We start from the raw sequence: 16,586 nt of genomic DNA on the forward strand, positions 1-16,586 counted from the left end.
TAACTGCAATGATGTCTGGACTTAATTCTCCCAACCGCTTCAAACTGACATCCTTAATGAAGTCAAAAAGGATTTGCCTCACGTTCTTGACCTTAAGAGCTCACCTTTTTAGCTATCACGTAACAGAGTATCTCTACCTACAAAATAAAATGGAAGAAAAATAGGGCAATGAATTTCTGACTAGATTTCTCTATCAGTGCCAAGGGAAAGTCAAAAGTAGGACAAGGACCTACCCAGCAATCAGGGAACTAGTTTCTCCCTAGATATGCCCACAGCTATGCCACTTTCCAAAATACAACCTGAATTCAGGATTTATTTATTTATTCTTTTAATACACCAGTACACAACAGTGGAATTAATTCCTATAGATTGTCAACTTCTACAACTGATCTTATATGGCAATAACTTGCATGAATAGGTACTGCTGCCTAATAGACTAGTACTCTGTTCTCCATGCAACAGGGAGAGATTCAAATACTCAAAGAAGTCAAATTCCATTAAGGCTAAAGTCTGCCAAGAGAGATGTCTGTCCAAGTCTCTCCTAATGCTTCCTCGAAAGTAATGACAGATGTGAAGATTTATGCTCTTTTCCAATCCTGCATAATGTTCTCTGTAAGGTGTAACAGCAAACAAAGTGATAGAGCAAAGAATTATCAGATCTTTTTTAAAACAGGCAAATCAAAGTATGCAAGAGAAAGATGTCTTGCATTAGGATATACAGTTCAGAGGCTAAATCTGAAATAAAACCCTGGCTGACTCATTTTCAATTAAATAGTTTAGAGTGGGGATTCAGAAGCCTTTTTCTGCACTGTTTTGTAACATCTGGATGCAACAAGGAGCTTGTCTGAATGCTTGGTACTTCCAGAACTCAAATCAAGAGGGAATGCAAGGACAGTGGCTACCCTTTTCTAGATTTGCCCCTCACGATGTGAGCGTGCGTGTGGGGAAATTCAGACTGCACAAAACAAAGAAGAGTTATGGTAAGCTAGAGAAGCAGCAGAGTGGATTGGAGTACTATGTAATATGATGGGGGTGTTAACAGGGTGACTTTTTGGGGGTGGGGTAGCCAAAGTCTGGCTTGTCCTGCTCTTTGTTCCAGCTTCCACAAAAACATGTTTCTCATCACAGGCAGCCTGAGAAGAATTTGCCCCTGGGAATGACAGAAGCTCCAGCTGGAAGAGGGCTCAGACAGGATTAGAGGCAGAACAAAAAGGTCATGCTTTCGTCCGTGCACAGTGGCACTTTCTGGTCTGAAGGAGTAAAGCAATTTTGCTATGGAAGGCTTCTGGAATGCCCACAAGAAGAATGCAACTAAAGCCAACCGTCTGCTCTAAGCAGAGGTGTCCTCAGTACTTTAATCAAATTCTACTTACACATATCTCTGGTGATATCTCAGGTCACCGATAGCAAATGGTAGCCCCACCAGCTGATACTACAGACTACAAGGGTTTCTGCCTGAAGTACAGCACACAGGCAGTCACCCACAACAAACCTCAAGATACCCATGCTGCCTTAGAGATCTCTCATTCTGATCTCCTCCAGAAGATCCTCTCTTCTTCCTCTTAAAAAGAAAAGAGTCAAAGTTATGCAACATTTGTATTTGTGTTCCATCCCTTCAGTACTTTGATGCTTTTATCCTCCTAAATCTTTGCACCCAGGGGAAGGGGGAACAGGCTCATTTCTGTTCCACAGAAAAGCCATTTGCCAGCTGTGGTGCAACTCAGAGGCAAAACAAAAAATCTAGCAACAAGTATAACAAAGCTACAAAGATCAACTAGATGATGTTTCCCAATTCTCTAAAAGAGAATGGGAGATCAGCAATGCTTAATTAAGCAATCTTAATTAAGCAGAAATCCTGCAGCCACTTTGGACAAGCAAAAAAAAATCTAGATGGCAAAATACATCTGCTGTGTTTGTTCTCATTTTCTTTGTAAAAGGAGCAAGATTAGCTTTATTTTGTTTTTGTGGACACCAAGAAGCTTTCATGGCATTTATCCCTTCATTGCATCTTATCTCTGTCAGTTGTCACAATCGGAAGCTTTGCAAGGAGATACAAGAACCCACATGCACTGCAATTGCAGAACAGCCCAGCTGTGGAAAAACAACACATCCACAAGGATCTAAAACAAAAGCTGCAGACCTTTTGCAAAAGGCTGCACCTTTGATGAAGCTCTTCTACTTCAAGACAGCTATACTCAACTTTTTAACTGTTCAAGGATATAAAAGAGGAGATGGGAACTCACTGTATCTCAGTCAGCTGATGTTTGACCTTTAGACATTCAGAGTATAGATTCAGAGTTATTCTTAAACCTAGATTTTGCGTAGCTGTGGGCATTTTAATTACCCACAGATGATCTTCCTCTCTTAAAATTGTGTTAATAAACTAGCCTCCATTGCACTGGAGTTAGACTGATCAGTTCCTGTAAAAAAATAAATAAAAAAAACAGGCAAAAAAATAAGCCAAAAACATCTCCTGTCAATTTTAATCACTGTCTTTCACATTAATGTCCTCTTGCTTGTCCACTACGGGTAAACAGAAGCATGGGTTTTGATTTACCTGTTTTGCAGACTTCTCTCCACCCCACCTTAGATATCCCCTCTCTAGTAAGACCAGCACTGAATTCCACAAAACAAGTACTTCACAGACAGTGTCCAGAGAGAGGAGGATTAGATGCTAAATTGGTGAATTTGTTAAAATATTTCCTAAATTAAGAAATATTGCAGGAATATTGCATAGAGTTATTACCCCACACACAACTTCTGGGCAATATGCTAGTAGGACTTATTGCAGCTAGGGGTACCTGCTAGGGAGCTACCTTCCTCGAACTTTTTAAAACTCACATTGTTTGGACAGACTTTTCACATCCTGGACCTCTAAGGCTCTTATGTTACTGTAGTGCCAGAGTTAGTCACCAAGAGGGCTACAATCCAATAGGCAATAATTACTGGAAACTTTCCTCATTTCCTGTCCCTCTTCCACACCCCTCCAGGACAGAGCTGAGTTAAGTCTTGCCGGCTCTCCCCAACCTTTCTGGGCTGAAACCTGTTCCAATTTCACTCTGTAAACACCTGATACGAACAGATGAACTGGGAGGGGCCAGAAAGTTCCACATAGCTTCAGGGGGGTGGAAGTAAACAGAAAAATAGTATTTAAGATGCTCTGAGACAAACTTCCAAAGTGCACAGACTCTGACAGGAGGGGTCTGAAAAAAGGCTGCTTCTTCAGGCTCCACCTTCAGAGACTCACTTCATTGGAAGAAAGCTAGGTACCAGCCTGCTGTGGCACTTGCTGAAACTTTCATACCTACCCCAGCTGCATTCAGACGACTTGCAGTCAGCTGGAAGTTTTCTGTTACTGTAAGCAAAAATGCCAGGAAGATCGACTGCTCAGCTGGCGTGGCTCTGCATTATCACCGTGTCTGTGGCGATCTATCCAGCACTGCTGCAAAAGCCTCCCAAAAGGAGGACGATCAATGGGAATGCACAGTCCAAGATGACAGGCTGCTGTGATGAGATTAAAGAGCTCAAGTTGCAAGTAGCCAACCTGAGCAGAATGCTGCAGGAGCTGAGCAAGAAGCAGGAAGGTGACTGGGTGAATGTGGTCATGCAAGTGATGGAGCTGGAAGGAAGCACCAAGCAGATGGAGTCCCGCCTCGTTGATGCTGAGAGCAAATACTCTGAAATGAACAACCAGATAGATATCATGCAACTCCAGGCAGCTCAGACGGTCACACAAACTTCAGCTGGTAAGGAGGGAGTCTCCAAGCTCCCAAGATGCAACCCTTAATGCACAAAATGAAATAATAATTAGTTCTTAATGCTAGCATGTCCCACTAATGTGATTATCAAGTATGTCTTCTGAATATTTCTGCTTAAAGTACTTCCACAGGCAGGTGATCCTGAGGAAAAACAATTCAACTTCATGTCAGATGTCCAAAGATCCAGCTGTATTTTAATACCTGTATGTCTGTTATCAGGGAGTGGAAAAACTGAAGATAGTGTGCTAGCACAGTGATGAACTTGGTCTAATACCTCAATTTTCTGAGCACTGAAGTACCACTCCAAGAAATGGAGGTAGCTTCGTCAGAGAATGGCTCTGGCAGTAATATCCTTTGAGTTAACACTGCTGATAAAGGGACTAGAAGAGGGTAAAACAATTAGAAGTGATCTCTAAGTATCACTGTAGATTTGTAATTGTATCTTTACGATTATCTCTGAGCAAGAGTAAAAGAGTGGTCCATTATTTGAATAATTCTCAAAAATCTAATGGTAGAGATGATGCAAGCTGCGATACAAGCCTAGCCAAAACACATTTAAATCGTTCAAAAATTCTCTCTTCCCTGGGGGAAGATTTCATTGCACACAGTGATTGCACAGGCCTGTAATAAACGTGGAATGCAAGTGCATTTTGTAGTTCACATACCTGTAAAGAAATTTCTAGGTTTTGTTGGTTTTTCTTTTAAAAGGAAATTAATTTCAACAGGCTTAAAACTTCCTTAAAAAGATTGCTGTTGTCTGCGATGATTTGGTTTGCCAAAAAACTTAATTTAGATTTTTTTTTTTTTAATGCAAAGGAAACAACTTCTAAATCTATTCACTACACTCTGCTTGCAAGAAGTTCCATTTGGTTAGTTTTGACACACCACTTGCTGTTTACAGTAGGCCTTAAAGATTTTACCATGAATGGATCTCATTGGAGCTGTAGTAAAGGTATGGAAAAAATAACAGAAAAAACTGGCCCATAAGGTATTTAAAACAGACATGTCTCACTCCGCCAAGTAAGAGATGTTTAGTCTGTACTAAATTGAAAACTGTCAGAATGGATAAAGCCCTGCTTCACCTAGTTTATCTTCCTCAGCAGAATACCTGTGCATATCACCAGCTTCAAGTCAGCTCCTGCACAGGAAGGAAAGGAGGCTTGCAGAGACTGACTGCAGCTTAAAAGCCACTGCCTCAGTCACAGGCTCTGGTACAAAAAGTGCTGAGCTAATATGCCTCACCCACAAACTCAGCTAACCTGTCCAAGCACACAATCAAAACATGCACCTGGCAGCAGGCCTATCCATTCTACCGGATAAGCCTTTATTTTTTGGGAGTGGTTGGGCAGGGGGAGGACAGACAGACAATAGGACAGCAAAGAAATAGCTAACCTTCCAAGGCACACACACATGCAATGTGAAAAGAAAGCAAAGATCTCTCTTTGGATAGGAGAGGTAAATAAAATAATAAACACACACACACACACAAAAAAACCCATCACTTAAGGTCCCAGTGCTCTCGCCTCTCTTTCCAATGCATGCATCGATCAAAAGTAAACCATTTCAGGAAAACAGACTTGCAGGACGTCTTCTCTTAACTACCCCTTGTACTACAAACTAAACTTTACAGAAACCATACGTATAGGAGGGGATTATTCTTGCTGTTCAGATTCTTACTTTATGGTTCCGATTCAAGTAGATGCTGTCTATGACTGCTCGTCACTTTATCAGAGGAACTACCGAATCTCTGGGGTTTACAAGCTACCTCCTGATGAATTTCTGGGGAGTCCGGAGCTGGAGGTAAGGATGTCAAGTACACAATGTATATTGCATGTCTTTTGAAATATAATCAAGAAATACTTACCTACTATAGAGAGGAGGAGAGCACGTACTAAGTCCTGATGCCCTGCACTTTGAACCAGCATCTTTATATAGGCAAACTTGGAAGGGATGTACATTTGAGTAGGAAAAATGGAAAAAGTTCTGATAAAAGAATTTTTTCTTCTCATTAAAAAGCTTTGAAACAAAACAAGTTCTTCAACTTGTGAAATCTAGAACAGCACTGTTTCTTGTCTCGTTTCAGTAGAAATTAAGCTTCCTAAGCCTACTGGTAAGCACTACATTTTCCCTGTTCTAGGTGTTTTGTGACATGGAGACAGATGGAGGTGGCTGGACTATTATCCAAAGACGTAAAGTCGGTTTGACATCTTTCAATAGGGACTGGAAACAATACAAGGAAGGATTTGGCAATATTCGGGGAGATTTTTGGCTGGGAAATGAAAACATCTACCGACTTTCAAGACGGCCCACTGTTTTGCGAGTGGAGTTGGAGGTAATTAATTAGCTCTCAATCTCAGCAGCCAAAGTGTGTTTTTTTTTGTTTGGTTTGGTTTTTGTTTGTTTTTTTAATGAAGTGATTCCTTCATAGCAGATACCACCTCCTATCTCTATGGAAGGCCCAAGGAATTTACATGCTTTAGTTATAGGAGAAGGAGGTAGGAGGGACCTAGTGACAAATTCAAGGACAAGGCAGAATCATGTTCTCCAGCAAGCAAAGTCATTAGTACAGCCTTCAGTGTCCAAACAGACTGTGTCTTCAGGAACTTATGAGCTCTAGAGAATCCTGCAGAATCCACTGCAGACAGAAATCAAACTGATGACCACCTCAGATTCAAAGATTCACTTAGGTATCCGATAAAGATTTAAAGACTGAGTCTTCTCCTTTTGCAGCACTTCCTTTCAGTCCGTGTACCAGAGGGATTGCATTGTATTACCCCCCAAAATTTCTACAGTCTAATAACAGCTTGGTTTTGACTTGGACTAGCTTATGGCTGGCACAATAGCTTTGAAGGATGGGCCACGTACAATGGAAAAGATGAGTTCAAAGGCTTTGTATCTAGAAGTTGCTCTTTCATAGAGAACAAAGTGACTTGGGGTAGCACACTATCAAACAAAGCTGCTGAATGTATGAGGTGCACACCAGGTTTCCATACGTCTTGTTTAATAGCAGCGTAGACTCGGAAATACAGTGCTTGGCTCAGGAAAGTTTCTTTGCCTTAGCAGAGAAGTTTCAGCAGTGTGTTCCTGAGATAGAAAAGGTGCATAAAAAACCTAGGACTGAGAAAAGACATGTAACATGCACTGTGTATCAGTAGACCATGGAATATTTTCAAACCTATTCTAAGACCTATTTCCTCACTGTTCTGTGACAGGACTGGGAAGGTAACATACGCTACGCGCAATACAAGCAATTCACCCTGAGCAATGAATTAAACAGCTATCGTCTTTTTGTGGGGAACTACACCGGCAACACAGGGCGTGACTCCCTCAGGTACCACAACAACACAGCCTTCAGCACAAAGGACAAGGATAACGACAAGTGCGTGGATGACTGTGCCCAGTTCCGTAAAGGTAAAGCACACAAATGCCTTCCTGGCCTCAGCAAGCTGCCTGGGTAATTTGCTGAGCGCACAGGAGTCTCTCTTGCAAAAGAACTAGCGCCTACACGGTAAAATCAAGGGAAACGTGACCAGCCCTGGAATACATGCTTGTCAGTTACACGTGAGATGTGGCTGTTAAAGCTCATGTAGGAAATTAGGAGGAATTTAGGAGGAAATTCTTCACTCAGGGGGTGGTGAGGCACTGGACCAGGTTGCCCAAAGAACCTGTGGCTGCCCCATCCCTGGAGGTGTTCAAGACCAGGTTGGATAAGGCCTTGGGCAACCTGATCTAGTGGGTGGCATCCCTGCCCACGGCAGGGGGGTTGGAACTAGGTGATCTTTAATGTCCCTTCCAACTCAAGCCATTCTATGATTCTGTGATATGATCCTGTGATTTATGTACAGCCAGCCTGTATGTTATAAACATCAGTACTCTTCAAGTGATTTAGTGCATGCTCTCACATACACATACTCTTAGCCAGCCTACTACTGGCTTATTTGCCAGACTATCTCAGATGTTGGTGCAATTCAATAATGTAGGAAACTGTTTCAGTATATCTACAAGGGTTTTTGTTTGTTTTTGTTTTTAAATATTTTAATGAAGTTTCAAGTTCTAGTATCAGAGACTTGTAAATATTCTCCTGGGGAGCTACACCCACCTCAAGGTTCAACTCTTTATTCCTACTCTATTAAAAACCTCTCAGGAAGTTACACTCTTCATTCAATTTGTTATCTTTATCTTTGTGACAGACCTCATAATTTTTTTCCATTGCATCTTACCCCTTTTTTTTTTTTTTAAAGTTTTCTGTTCCACCACTGTGTGACACACAAATAAAACTGTTGATATCTATCCCAAAATAATGCAGCTTAGTGGCAGTCCAGAAATCTTCTAGTGGCCTTAATGTGCCCACTACGAAGCCAAATTTATTTCCTATGCTAACTCTCAGAGTCAGAGACAGAAACATGGCGAGGAAATATTTTAAGAGGAATGATCAACTAAATGAAAAGCTAATGAACTAATTTAACTGTTTAACTGTAAGCCTGTATGTATTCAGTATTTATGTTAAGTTTTCAATTTACCTGTAATGCCAGCTATTAGGACCATAGACTGAATTAAATACTGCATTCTGGACACTTCCCTTGGCAAACAGCAATAATTCATGTTATTAATACAAAACATACCTGTTCTAAATAAATATCTCACCAGGAATCTATTAATTTGTTTTCTGAAAAGGTGGATATTGGTACAACTGCTGCACGGATTCCAATCTGAATGGGGTTTATTACCGCAAAGGAGAACACACCAAAAACATGGATGGTATCACCTGGTACGGGTGGCATGGATCAACCTATTCCCTAAAAAGGGTTGAGATGAAGATCCGACCAGAAGATTTCAAGCCATAAAGGAAAGCAATATTTGATCATACAGCTACGTGATGCCACTACAGAGAAGGTGGGCAACTGACAACACAAAACCCACCATTTAATTGTCCACTTTATCTGTGCAACAACTACAAACCATGTACACACACAGTCACTAAGGAACACTAAACACCAGACACAGCCACTAGTGTTATCAGGGCTCAAACTTATCTTATCCTCTTAAGACCCTCCAAAGGGATAAATACTGTGTTATAATAATTTAGAACAAAATGTAAAATACCTCCCGCACTTACAGCACCTTCAGAAAGCTTACTGGTGTTTTCACTAGTGCTGCAACTATCAGGTTGCATTAACCAGCTAGGCAGGGACTGCAAAAAGAAAGTCTCCCTGTTCCCATTCCATCAGTGTCTAGAATAAACATTGCTGATTAACTCCTTTCAAGAGGGACTGAAATCACAAAAATGACAGTGGTTTCTAGAGAGAGGAATCACCAATGAGAATTGTCCTCGACGCGCCTTTCTTTAGCATATGGTAATTGGCTTACATTCCCACAGAGGAAAAAAATTAAGCTAAAAATTCTGGATAAACTAATATTGCACAGGTTCTCTCCTGACGTTTTACTGCCATCTCCTGCTACTGTTTCAAATAAGTCCTCACAGAGGGCTGCATTCAGCAGATAGTACAATGGAGGAAGGACTTGTCTCTGCAATACTTATTCCTGTTCAGACATCACCTAAAGCCTGATAACTAAAACGCAACTTCCTGGGCTGCCACCAAATTACGTTCATGTTAGAACATAGGTGTGCTATATGTTGGTAAGAAAAATGGAGAACAGCAAGTTAGCCAAGAAAATCCCAAACCCAACCAACAAACTCAACTCCAACACTTAAAACCACTGTATCCAAAAAGCAAAACACTACTACACGCCAGAAGTTATTAAATCATATGCCAGCATACCAGACTGAGAAATAATAAAATTTGTTCTGAAGATTCCCCAATTAAAAGTTAAGAGATTTCACGCTGTAAATCAGTACGTTGTTTCTCCCTTATATAACACAGTGCTGCAAATAACATTTAAAAAACAAAGACTCCTCCCATAGCTATACTGTTGATTGAATACGTTGGAAAAGATAATTATAGTTAATATTTGTACTCACCTTACAGAGGACTTGAGTCTAATTTAAATTGTTCAGTCTTGTGTGAAATGGGAGATAGCGTCTCGGGAACTGCTTTATGTACGTTTGACTATTAATACTGTAAATTTCAACTGCATGGAACTATAATCGGAACTACTTTAACTGTGGTCTGTAAAGTGGATTTAAAAATTTCTAAACTTTTTAATTTCTAATAAAAAATTGTCTTTCATTTTTAACCCTGATTTACTTCAAGTCTTTGCTCCTTAACTTGCTTTTTGATACACGGAGATAACAGCTTCACAAGTGACTGAGACCATTAAAGGGAACACACTGAATTCTGTATTTTTCCTCAGAAATGTAAGAGGGGACAAAGGATGAAAGAATATAAAAGGGGAGAAAAAACAAAAAACAAGAAAGCACAAATCCAAGAAATTAGAACCTGAAGGGTGAGGGGTGGAAATCAGAAAACGCCCCATCCTTTCCATTTCCTGTGGCTTCTATTGGAGTTTTAATCACATAGTAAAAGGGCAGAACTTAGCAGCTAGGAGCATACAAGCTAGAGCTGGTGAGCCTACAACAGAGTCAGATAATGAAATCCTAAGAATTATCTAGATTCATCCTATTGGTATCCTAAACTGAGTATTGATGTGAAAGCAGAAACCTCATCAGTTGTGGTCCTACCTGATAAGAGACTCTAGAATGGCTGGGGTGGGACCCTTTTGAAATTCCAGCTCCTTGTAGTGAAGGGCCTTGGCATATGCTCGACATTTTGCTGCTCTTTCACCCAGGAGGACAATGCCATTATCATCTCTCAGAGGCAATGGACCCTGGGTAAAAGCACGTATATCAAAAGCAAATTGAGTATGAGAGAGAGAAAGTGCACATGAACTCTTCACACCCTTTCCATATACCAGATACCAGCCAGCTAGCCAGCATTAGAAAAAAAGAGTTGCCCGACAGCATCTCTACCTTGTCACTGTGCTCCATGAATTCTGCCAAGTTCAGCAGCGTCTGAGTAACCTCTGCGATGTCCTGAGAGGTCAGGGCCAATTCAATGCTTCGGATCAACTCATCCTGCTGGTCTTCATTCAGTTCAGACCAGCATGAAACAAAAGCAGCATTGAAAAGATCTCTGAAAAGGAAAACCAGAAGAGTGAGAGGTAGGGATTCATTATTAATGAGAAAGTATATTTGACAGTGGACTTGCCCGTTTACTCAGGAAAAAAAGCTACAAAATGCAAACATCTCTCTACCTGTAATACATGGTGGTTAGCTTTTATAAAAGCTAACTTTTGTACCAAATACTCCGTTTTAAGAATACATAATAGGATGAGACACTATCATAGTACAATATTGTACTATCATATGCTAGCAACTATTTTAAGTTAGAACACACTTTCCAGAGCAGCACTGAAAAGGATGATTGGTCATTTCTCTGGACACACAGACACGCTTTCTGTGCTCACTAGAGGACTGCAATAGCGGCAAAGCTTGAGAAGAGAGGAGGAAGGGTGATGAAAAAACAGATACAGTTAGAGCCCTTGTCACTGCTAACACTCTGAAAAAATACTGTGAAATGGGTTTGAGATGCATTTGTAAGCATGCATTGAGGACACTAGCATTACTTCTGCCTACCTAGGAAGTGCTGACCTTTCATCACGCTGTCTCCTCTTCTATTTTGTAAGTATACATTAAGACAAAATTAAACCAGGGATGAACAGCAGTAGTCAGATTCTTATGCACTTAGATGACAAGCCTATGCCATCATGAAGAGATACACAAGCAACTCCTTACAGAAACATTAAGTTTCTCCAGATACTGGTTGCAAAAGAAATAAAGCCCAGCAGCTTATTCCCTTCAGAGGAATTTTTATCCACCCACAGCAGATCCTTGAACCTATTTCATACTCTGCTGTTTTTCCAACTTCGCTTTTATGTGCCTTATGTTATTTCTCAACTAATATGAAGAATTCCACTGAAAGATATTGTGCACATCATGGAGCTGCCAATTGTGAAGGCTGGAAATAAAATCAAGTTGCCAACTATTTGATTTGTCCCAAAGCAGGATCTATCCCTATTTATGGAACCCAACAGCTTTTAAGTAACTTTCTCCTTACGACCTCTGGCTTGCATCTGTAATTTCAAGTGATCTGAAAAACATGTAAATACTCTACCGAGCCATAGGATTATACGCCTGAGCCAGGGCCCAGCATGAGCGCAAGGATGGTGAGGAGGAATCTTTGAGCAGCTCCAAACTCAGTCTTCTTAACCACTCTAACCAGTCATCTTTGGAGACTCTTCTTGCTGCTCCCCAGGCCTGAAGTACAAAGCAAGACAATTTAACTTAAAATGAAGCACAATCCAGAAGCAGAAGAAATCCATCACCAGGCAGAATTACTTCTTCATAGCTCCAAATCACATTTCTGAAATTCCCTTTTCAATTCCCTGAAATCCATTTACCTTGTCCAAATCATTTGCAGTTGGTCAGTCTCATTTCTAAGAAATCTTCCCTAAATGTATTCCTGTCATGACAAATATTTAACATGAATAATTCTTTCCCTACAAAAATACATCAAGAGATGAAACCATTGTTGAAAGATCAGCTTAAAAATACTTAATGCATTTAGAATTACATTTCTAAACCCAGCATTTTCAAACTAATCCATCCTGCTACTGCACTGAGTGCTGCATACATTTACTGTTGAAAGTAGCTTAGCTATTAAGACCTACACTGGCTTGAAGAGAACATAACAAATACTAAGATATAAAAGAAATGGTTTAATAAAAAAAGGCAGGGGCTCTGAAATAGATGTCTCTAGAAGCTACAGATGATTCTTTGTAATCAAGGAAGCCTTGTTCGTACTTCCCATATAGAGAAAGTTTCAGGATTACTTCATGGTTGTTAATAGCCTGGCAATTCAACTGCTCCTATCTTTTACATTGCTTAGAACCTTCTGATTTTAAGGAGAGTCTCAGACACTACTTTGACCTTAGTTCTTGTCCAGAACTAGCAACAGAAAAGAGATGTAAACAAATGTTGTTTAGATGCACTGGACAAACTCGTCAGTTGAGACACAATAGCTCTTCCCTTCAGTGGCAAACTCCTGCTGTGCAGAGCTGAATTTCTACCTTCTGCAAGTTGATGGTGCTAACGTGTAATTTCTTCATTGGACCTGTTTCCACTGGACCACTGGCCAAGGTTTCTCCCTGGTTGCTTCTTAACATCCGGTGCTGATAAATCAGTGGATCCTCCTCTTCATCAGCTAGAGTATAACCCTACAGTAAAATGGTTTACAATGAAGATCACACCCACGCACATAAAAGCAATTTTCTGCAAGCCAAATGGATGATAAAGTCAGTGCACTATCCAATCTTACAGCTCAATTTGTGATGCAAACAGCTGTGATTCATAATGATTATTACAGCTTATAAACCAGTGAACTCAAATGATAGCCACTTTCCATTTAAGATAATAAGTATTAGCTCCTAGTATTAAAGGACAGAATAATACACCACTGTGGAATAACATGCCTTAAAAATAAGCACTCTTTCCTATTTGTCTTGCTTCTAGGTCTGGGACAGCAACATGCTGCTTGTCCTACACTAATCAAATTACAAAGCAGCTACTGGGTTTTTGAAACGCGAGCCCTATTACAGAAAAGGAGACCTTGTTACCTTAGTATTAAACCCTGGCACTTGCGGAAACAGTACAGGAAATCCACATTTAAGAACAACCAAGAGAAAAAGTAATGACACTGGTTACAAGCACAAGTTCTTACCTAGAACTTGCGGTGATTTTTCTATAGGAAGTAACTGATACCAGTTGACAATTTTCCCAATGTAATCTGAAGTATAGCTCTATAAGGAGATTTTAACAAATACAGCAACAACTATTGTTCATCTTATGAGTAACTTGAAGCGAAGCCTCCCTTCACTACAGCTACATCAGTTTCAACATGAAAACATTCCCAAAGTATCCTTACACTCACCTTTACAATCCTGCAGATAAGAACATCATAGCGTTGATGGTTAATTCTGTGTCGCACCAGAACTTTGTTCACCATCGGGATAAAAATCTGGTACTGTACAGGGGAATGCATCAAAAGCTAGTTACTCAGTCTCACCAAGAGCAGTAAAATTCTACCTTTGTTTGACTGATCTTATAATAAACCAATTCTGAAAGTCTGATTTCAGTAACTTCTGATTCCAGAACCAACTAAGAGAAGGAAAGCGTGTTTTCTTTAAAAATTCAGAATGAGCGTACTACAAACAATCAACTTGAAGTTCTTGACCTTTGGGACAAAGATTTTTTCCTCCCCTGATAAGCTTGCAAGCCTTAGAAGAATATTACCTTCTTTCCCAACTGAAATACCAAAGAGGAAAGTGTGTCCATTGCAGTTGTTCGTAGCTCTGGGCTCTGATCTAGCGTTCGCACAATGGGATGAATAATCCGTGAAGCATAATCAGTAAAATCCAGGGACTCTGTCAAGCGGTCCACTGTTTCTAGAGCAGCTCTAAAGTCAGAGCAGAAAAAAGGGAAGACTTCTTATCTCTCACAGTACAAGAGAAACAGAATGTAAAAGTATTAGTGATTCATGCTCAGACCTCCTAGCCATCAGCAGTAATAGCAAAAACATGTCACCAAAATCATTAATGCAGCTATCACTTGCAGGACAGCTTGCAAGTTGCAGAGGCTAAAATTCTGACAGGTGAGATCCAGTAATAGTCTATAGTAATAGTCTATACCCAAGAAAAGCTAGTAAGAGTGCTGTGATGCCCAACTGAGAAATCACTGGGCAATCACGGAGGAACCTGAAAACCACAGGCAAAAAAAAAACCAACCAAACAAAAAACCACCACATCTGCAAAGCCACTAACACTTACTTGCGAGCCACTACTGGGACATCTGGGGCATCAATAGCTTTACAATGGGAGGTAGTAACAAATGAAGGTAGTCATCCAGGTTAGCTCCAAAGAGCTGGATTGCATTCAGTAGCTGGAGGGAAAAATGATCCAATGTGACCCAAAGTCAGGAAAGATGCATTCTAAATAAATCAGTATCTAGAGAAAACTTGCTTTGACCCTGCACTTTAAACAGACTACTGCCTGTATCATTTCACCCTAAACCATTGCTGAACTGCACCTCCCACCTGCTTTCAACACACTAGCAGTAGAAGTCCTTCTGGAATAAGGCACATAGCCTGCACCTGCCTTGGCAATACCCAAAATCAACCCAGCTGGCTGCAGCTTCCCACTCACCTTGACAGAGACAATACGACTCTGACTATTGTCATGCATGAAGACCCGTAACATGTGAGGAATGAGCTGAGGCAGATAGAGCTTGAACTCGCCTCCTAGAGCTACCACAATTTGCTCGATAAGTAGGATAATTGTGCTCTGTATGGAGTTGTTCATGACCCAGAAGTCCTACAGAAGAAAAAGAAACCAAAAAAAAATTAAGTAGTTCTCCTTCAGCTGAGCTGTACTAATTGCAAGAAAAGCAGATCGTAGGAGACAGTATCTAGTTAAACTCAAGCCTGCAGAGAGGGACTATGCTTCTCTTATAGTTATATAAGTGGGTGGTTCCAGTTTGTTTTTAAAACATTTGGTGCCTCCAGTATGTTTAGATCTGATAAAAACAACCTCTAGGCAATAGATTTTTCCTAACCTCTAAGTGTTTGCAAACAGTACATGAAAATGAAGTGAAATGCCATCTATTTATGAACTCCAAACACCTCTTGTTAAAACTATGATTTTTAAAGTCTTAAATACACAAAACCCAAGAACTTGAAAGAATTCACGCACTAGCGAATCCTAGGAGCTGCTCTTATTGCCGTTACTCAAAATAACGTATATTAATTTTCCAAAGACATGTTATTTCAAGATGCAATTATTGCTTCAAATAAATGGAATTTGCACTTCATATGAACTTAGGAAGTAATTGATGCATTTGACAATGACAGAAGCACAATCCACCTTTTCTGACAGTGAAACATTGGCTTAAAAATCATACTCACTCTCATGAGGGTGACAATTTCATCCATATAGGGCCGAATATGACTTCTCACAAAGGACACTAACATCCCTAGCTGCTGGAACAGGAACTGGAAGGAAAAAATGGGTAGTGATCAATGTAGCTATTTAAACTCTGGGTGAACTGTGTTTCACAAGCAAATTGCAAGCTCAGTTAACAAACAAACAGCATGCAAAGCTTCTATGTGCTCAAAATCTGGGGCTAAATTCTTAGCAGCTTCAGCTCAGGGGTAATTTTATTATTTATTTTTAACTTGTATTAAAAAATGATGAGCCTTGTACAGTCAAGCACACAAACATTTAAGTAAGCAAATTTAGAACGTGTCAGAATAGACTTGCAAGCACAAACTCCAAGACTTCTGCTACTACAGAGCTTTGTAATTCAGGTTTGAAAAATACTTCAAAAATTTAGCCTGTAGCCTTTTCCCCCTGCCTGTAAGCAAAACTGGAACACATTTTAAGATACTCCTGCACTCTTCCTCATCCCCACCAAGACGTGTTGGTGAAAAGTTACTGGGAAAGAGAGTTTGGTCCTTTTCATGTTGCCAGATATATCATGATTTTTTTTGAAGGATGGTTGATACCATAAGAGAATTTTGACTGAGACAACTTTATCCATATATATTATGACAGTTTTGCAATTCCTTTTCCCCTAATACAAATCTTATACATTCACCCATGGCAATTAATTTATTTTTGAAATTTGTATGAAATAATGTGGGTAAAATCTCCTTGTCCATAAGATACATGTATATAGTCTTTTTTCCTAGGAAAATAGGAATATCTAAATTATTATAATATTAAATTTCATTCCTTCATGCAGTATTTGAAGACTAC

At 40.0% G+C, this 16,586-nt stretch overlaps 2 protein-coding genes across 3 annotated transcripts in view; one reads left to right on the plus strand and one right to left on the minus strand.

Moving 5' to 3' along the window:
* MTOR (mechanistic target of rapamycin kinase) overlaps positions 1 to 16,586 on the minus strand; it is a 65,882-nt gene that overhangs the window by 36,123 nt on the left and 13,173 nt on the right. The window contains 10 exon segments of the mRNA XM_040533852.1: positions 10,399 to 10,544; positions 10,687 to 10,849; positions 11,891 to 12,033; positions 12,846 to 12,992; positions 13,706 to 13,798; positions 14,068 to 14,230; positions 14,601 to 14,634; positions 14,637 to 14,712; positions 14,976 to 15,143; positions 15,734 to 15,820. Coding sequence (XP_040389786.1) covers positions 10,399 to 10,544; positions 10,687 to 10,849; positions 11,891 to 12,033; positions 12,846 to 12,992; positions 13,706 to 13,798; positions 14,068 to 14,230; positions 14,601 to 14,634; positions 14,637 to 14,712; positions 14,976 to 15,143; positions 15,734 to 15,820 — 1,220 coding nt within the window.
* On the plus strand, positions 3,123 to 9,880 carry ANGPTL7 (angiopoietin like 7). Of its 2 annotated transcripts, none has more exons than XM_040533870.1 (5): positions 3,123 to 3,746; positions 5,458 to 5,558; positions 5,896 to 6,090; positions 6,971 to 7,169; positions 8,433 to 9,880. In XM_040533870.1, the coding sequence occupies exons 1-5, from the start codon at positions 3,368 to 3,370 to the stop codon at positions 8,600 to 8,602; spliced, it is 1,044 nt and encodes a 347-aa protein (XP_040389804.1). In that variant the 5' UTR covers positions 3,123 to 3,367; the 3' UTR covers positions 8,603 to 9,880. The 2 variants fall into 2 exon arrangements, with proteins under 2 accessions (XP_040389804.1, XP_040389803.1); XM_040533869.1 differs by having other exon boundaries at positions 3,124 to 3,746; positions 5,455 to 5,558.

The sequence above is a fragment of the Cygnus olor genome, chromosome 21 (assembly GCF_009769625.2).
Source record: "Cygnus olor isolate bCygOlo1 chromosome 21, bCygOlo1.pri.v2, whole genome shotgun sequence".
In the NCBI taxonomy this organism is placed as follows: domain Eukaryota; kingdom Metazoa; phylum Chordata; class Aves; order Anseriformes; family Anatidae; genus Cygnus; species Cygnus olor.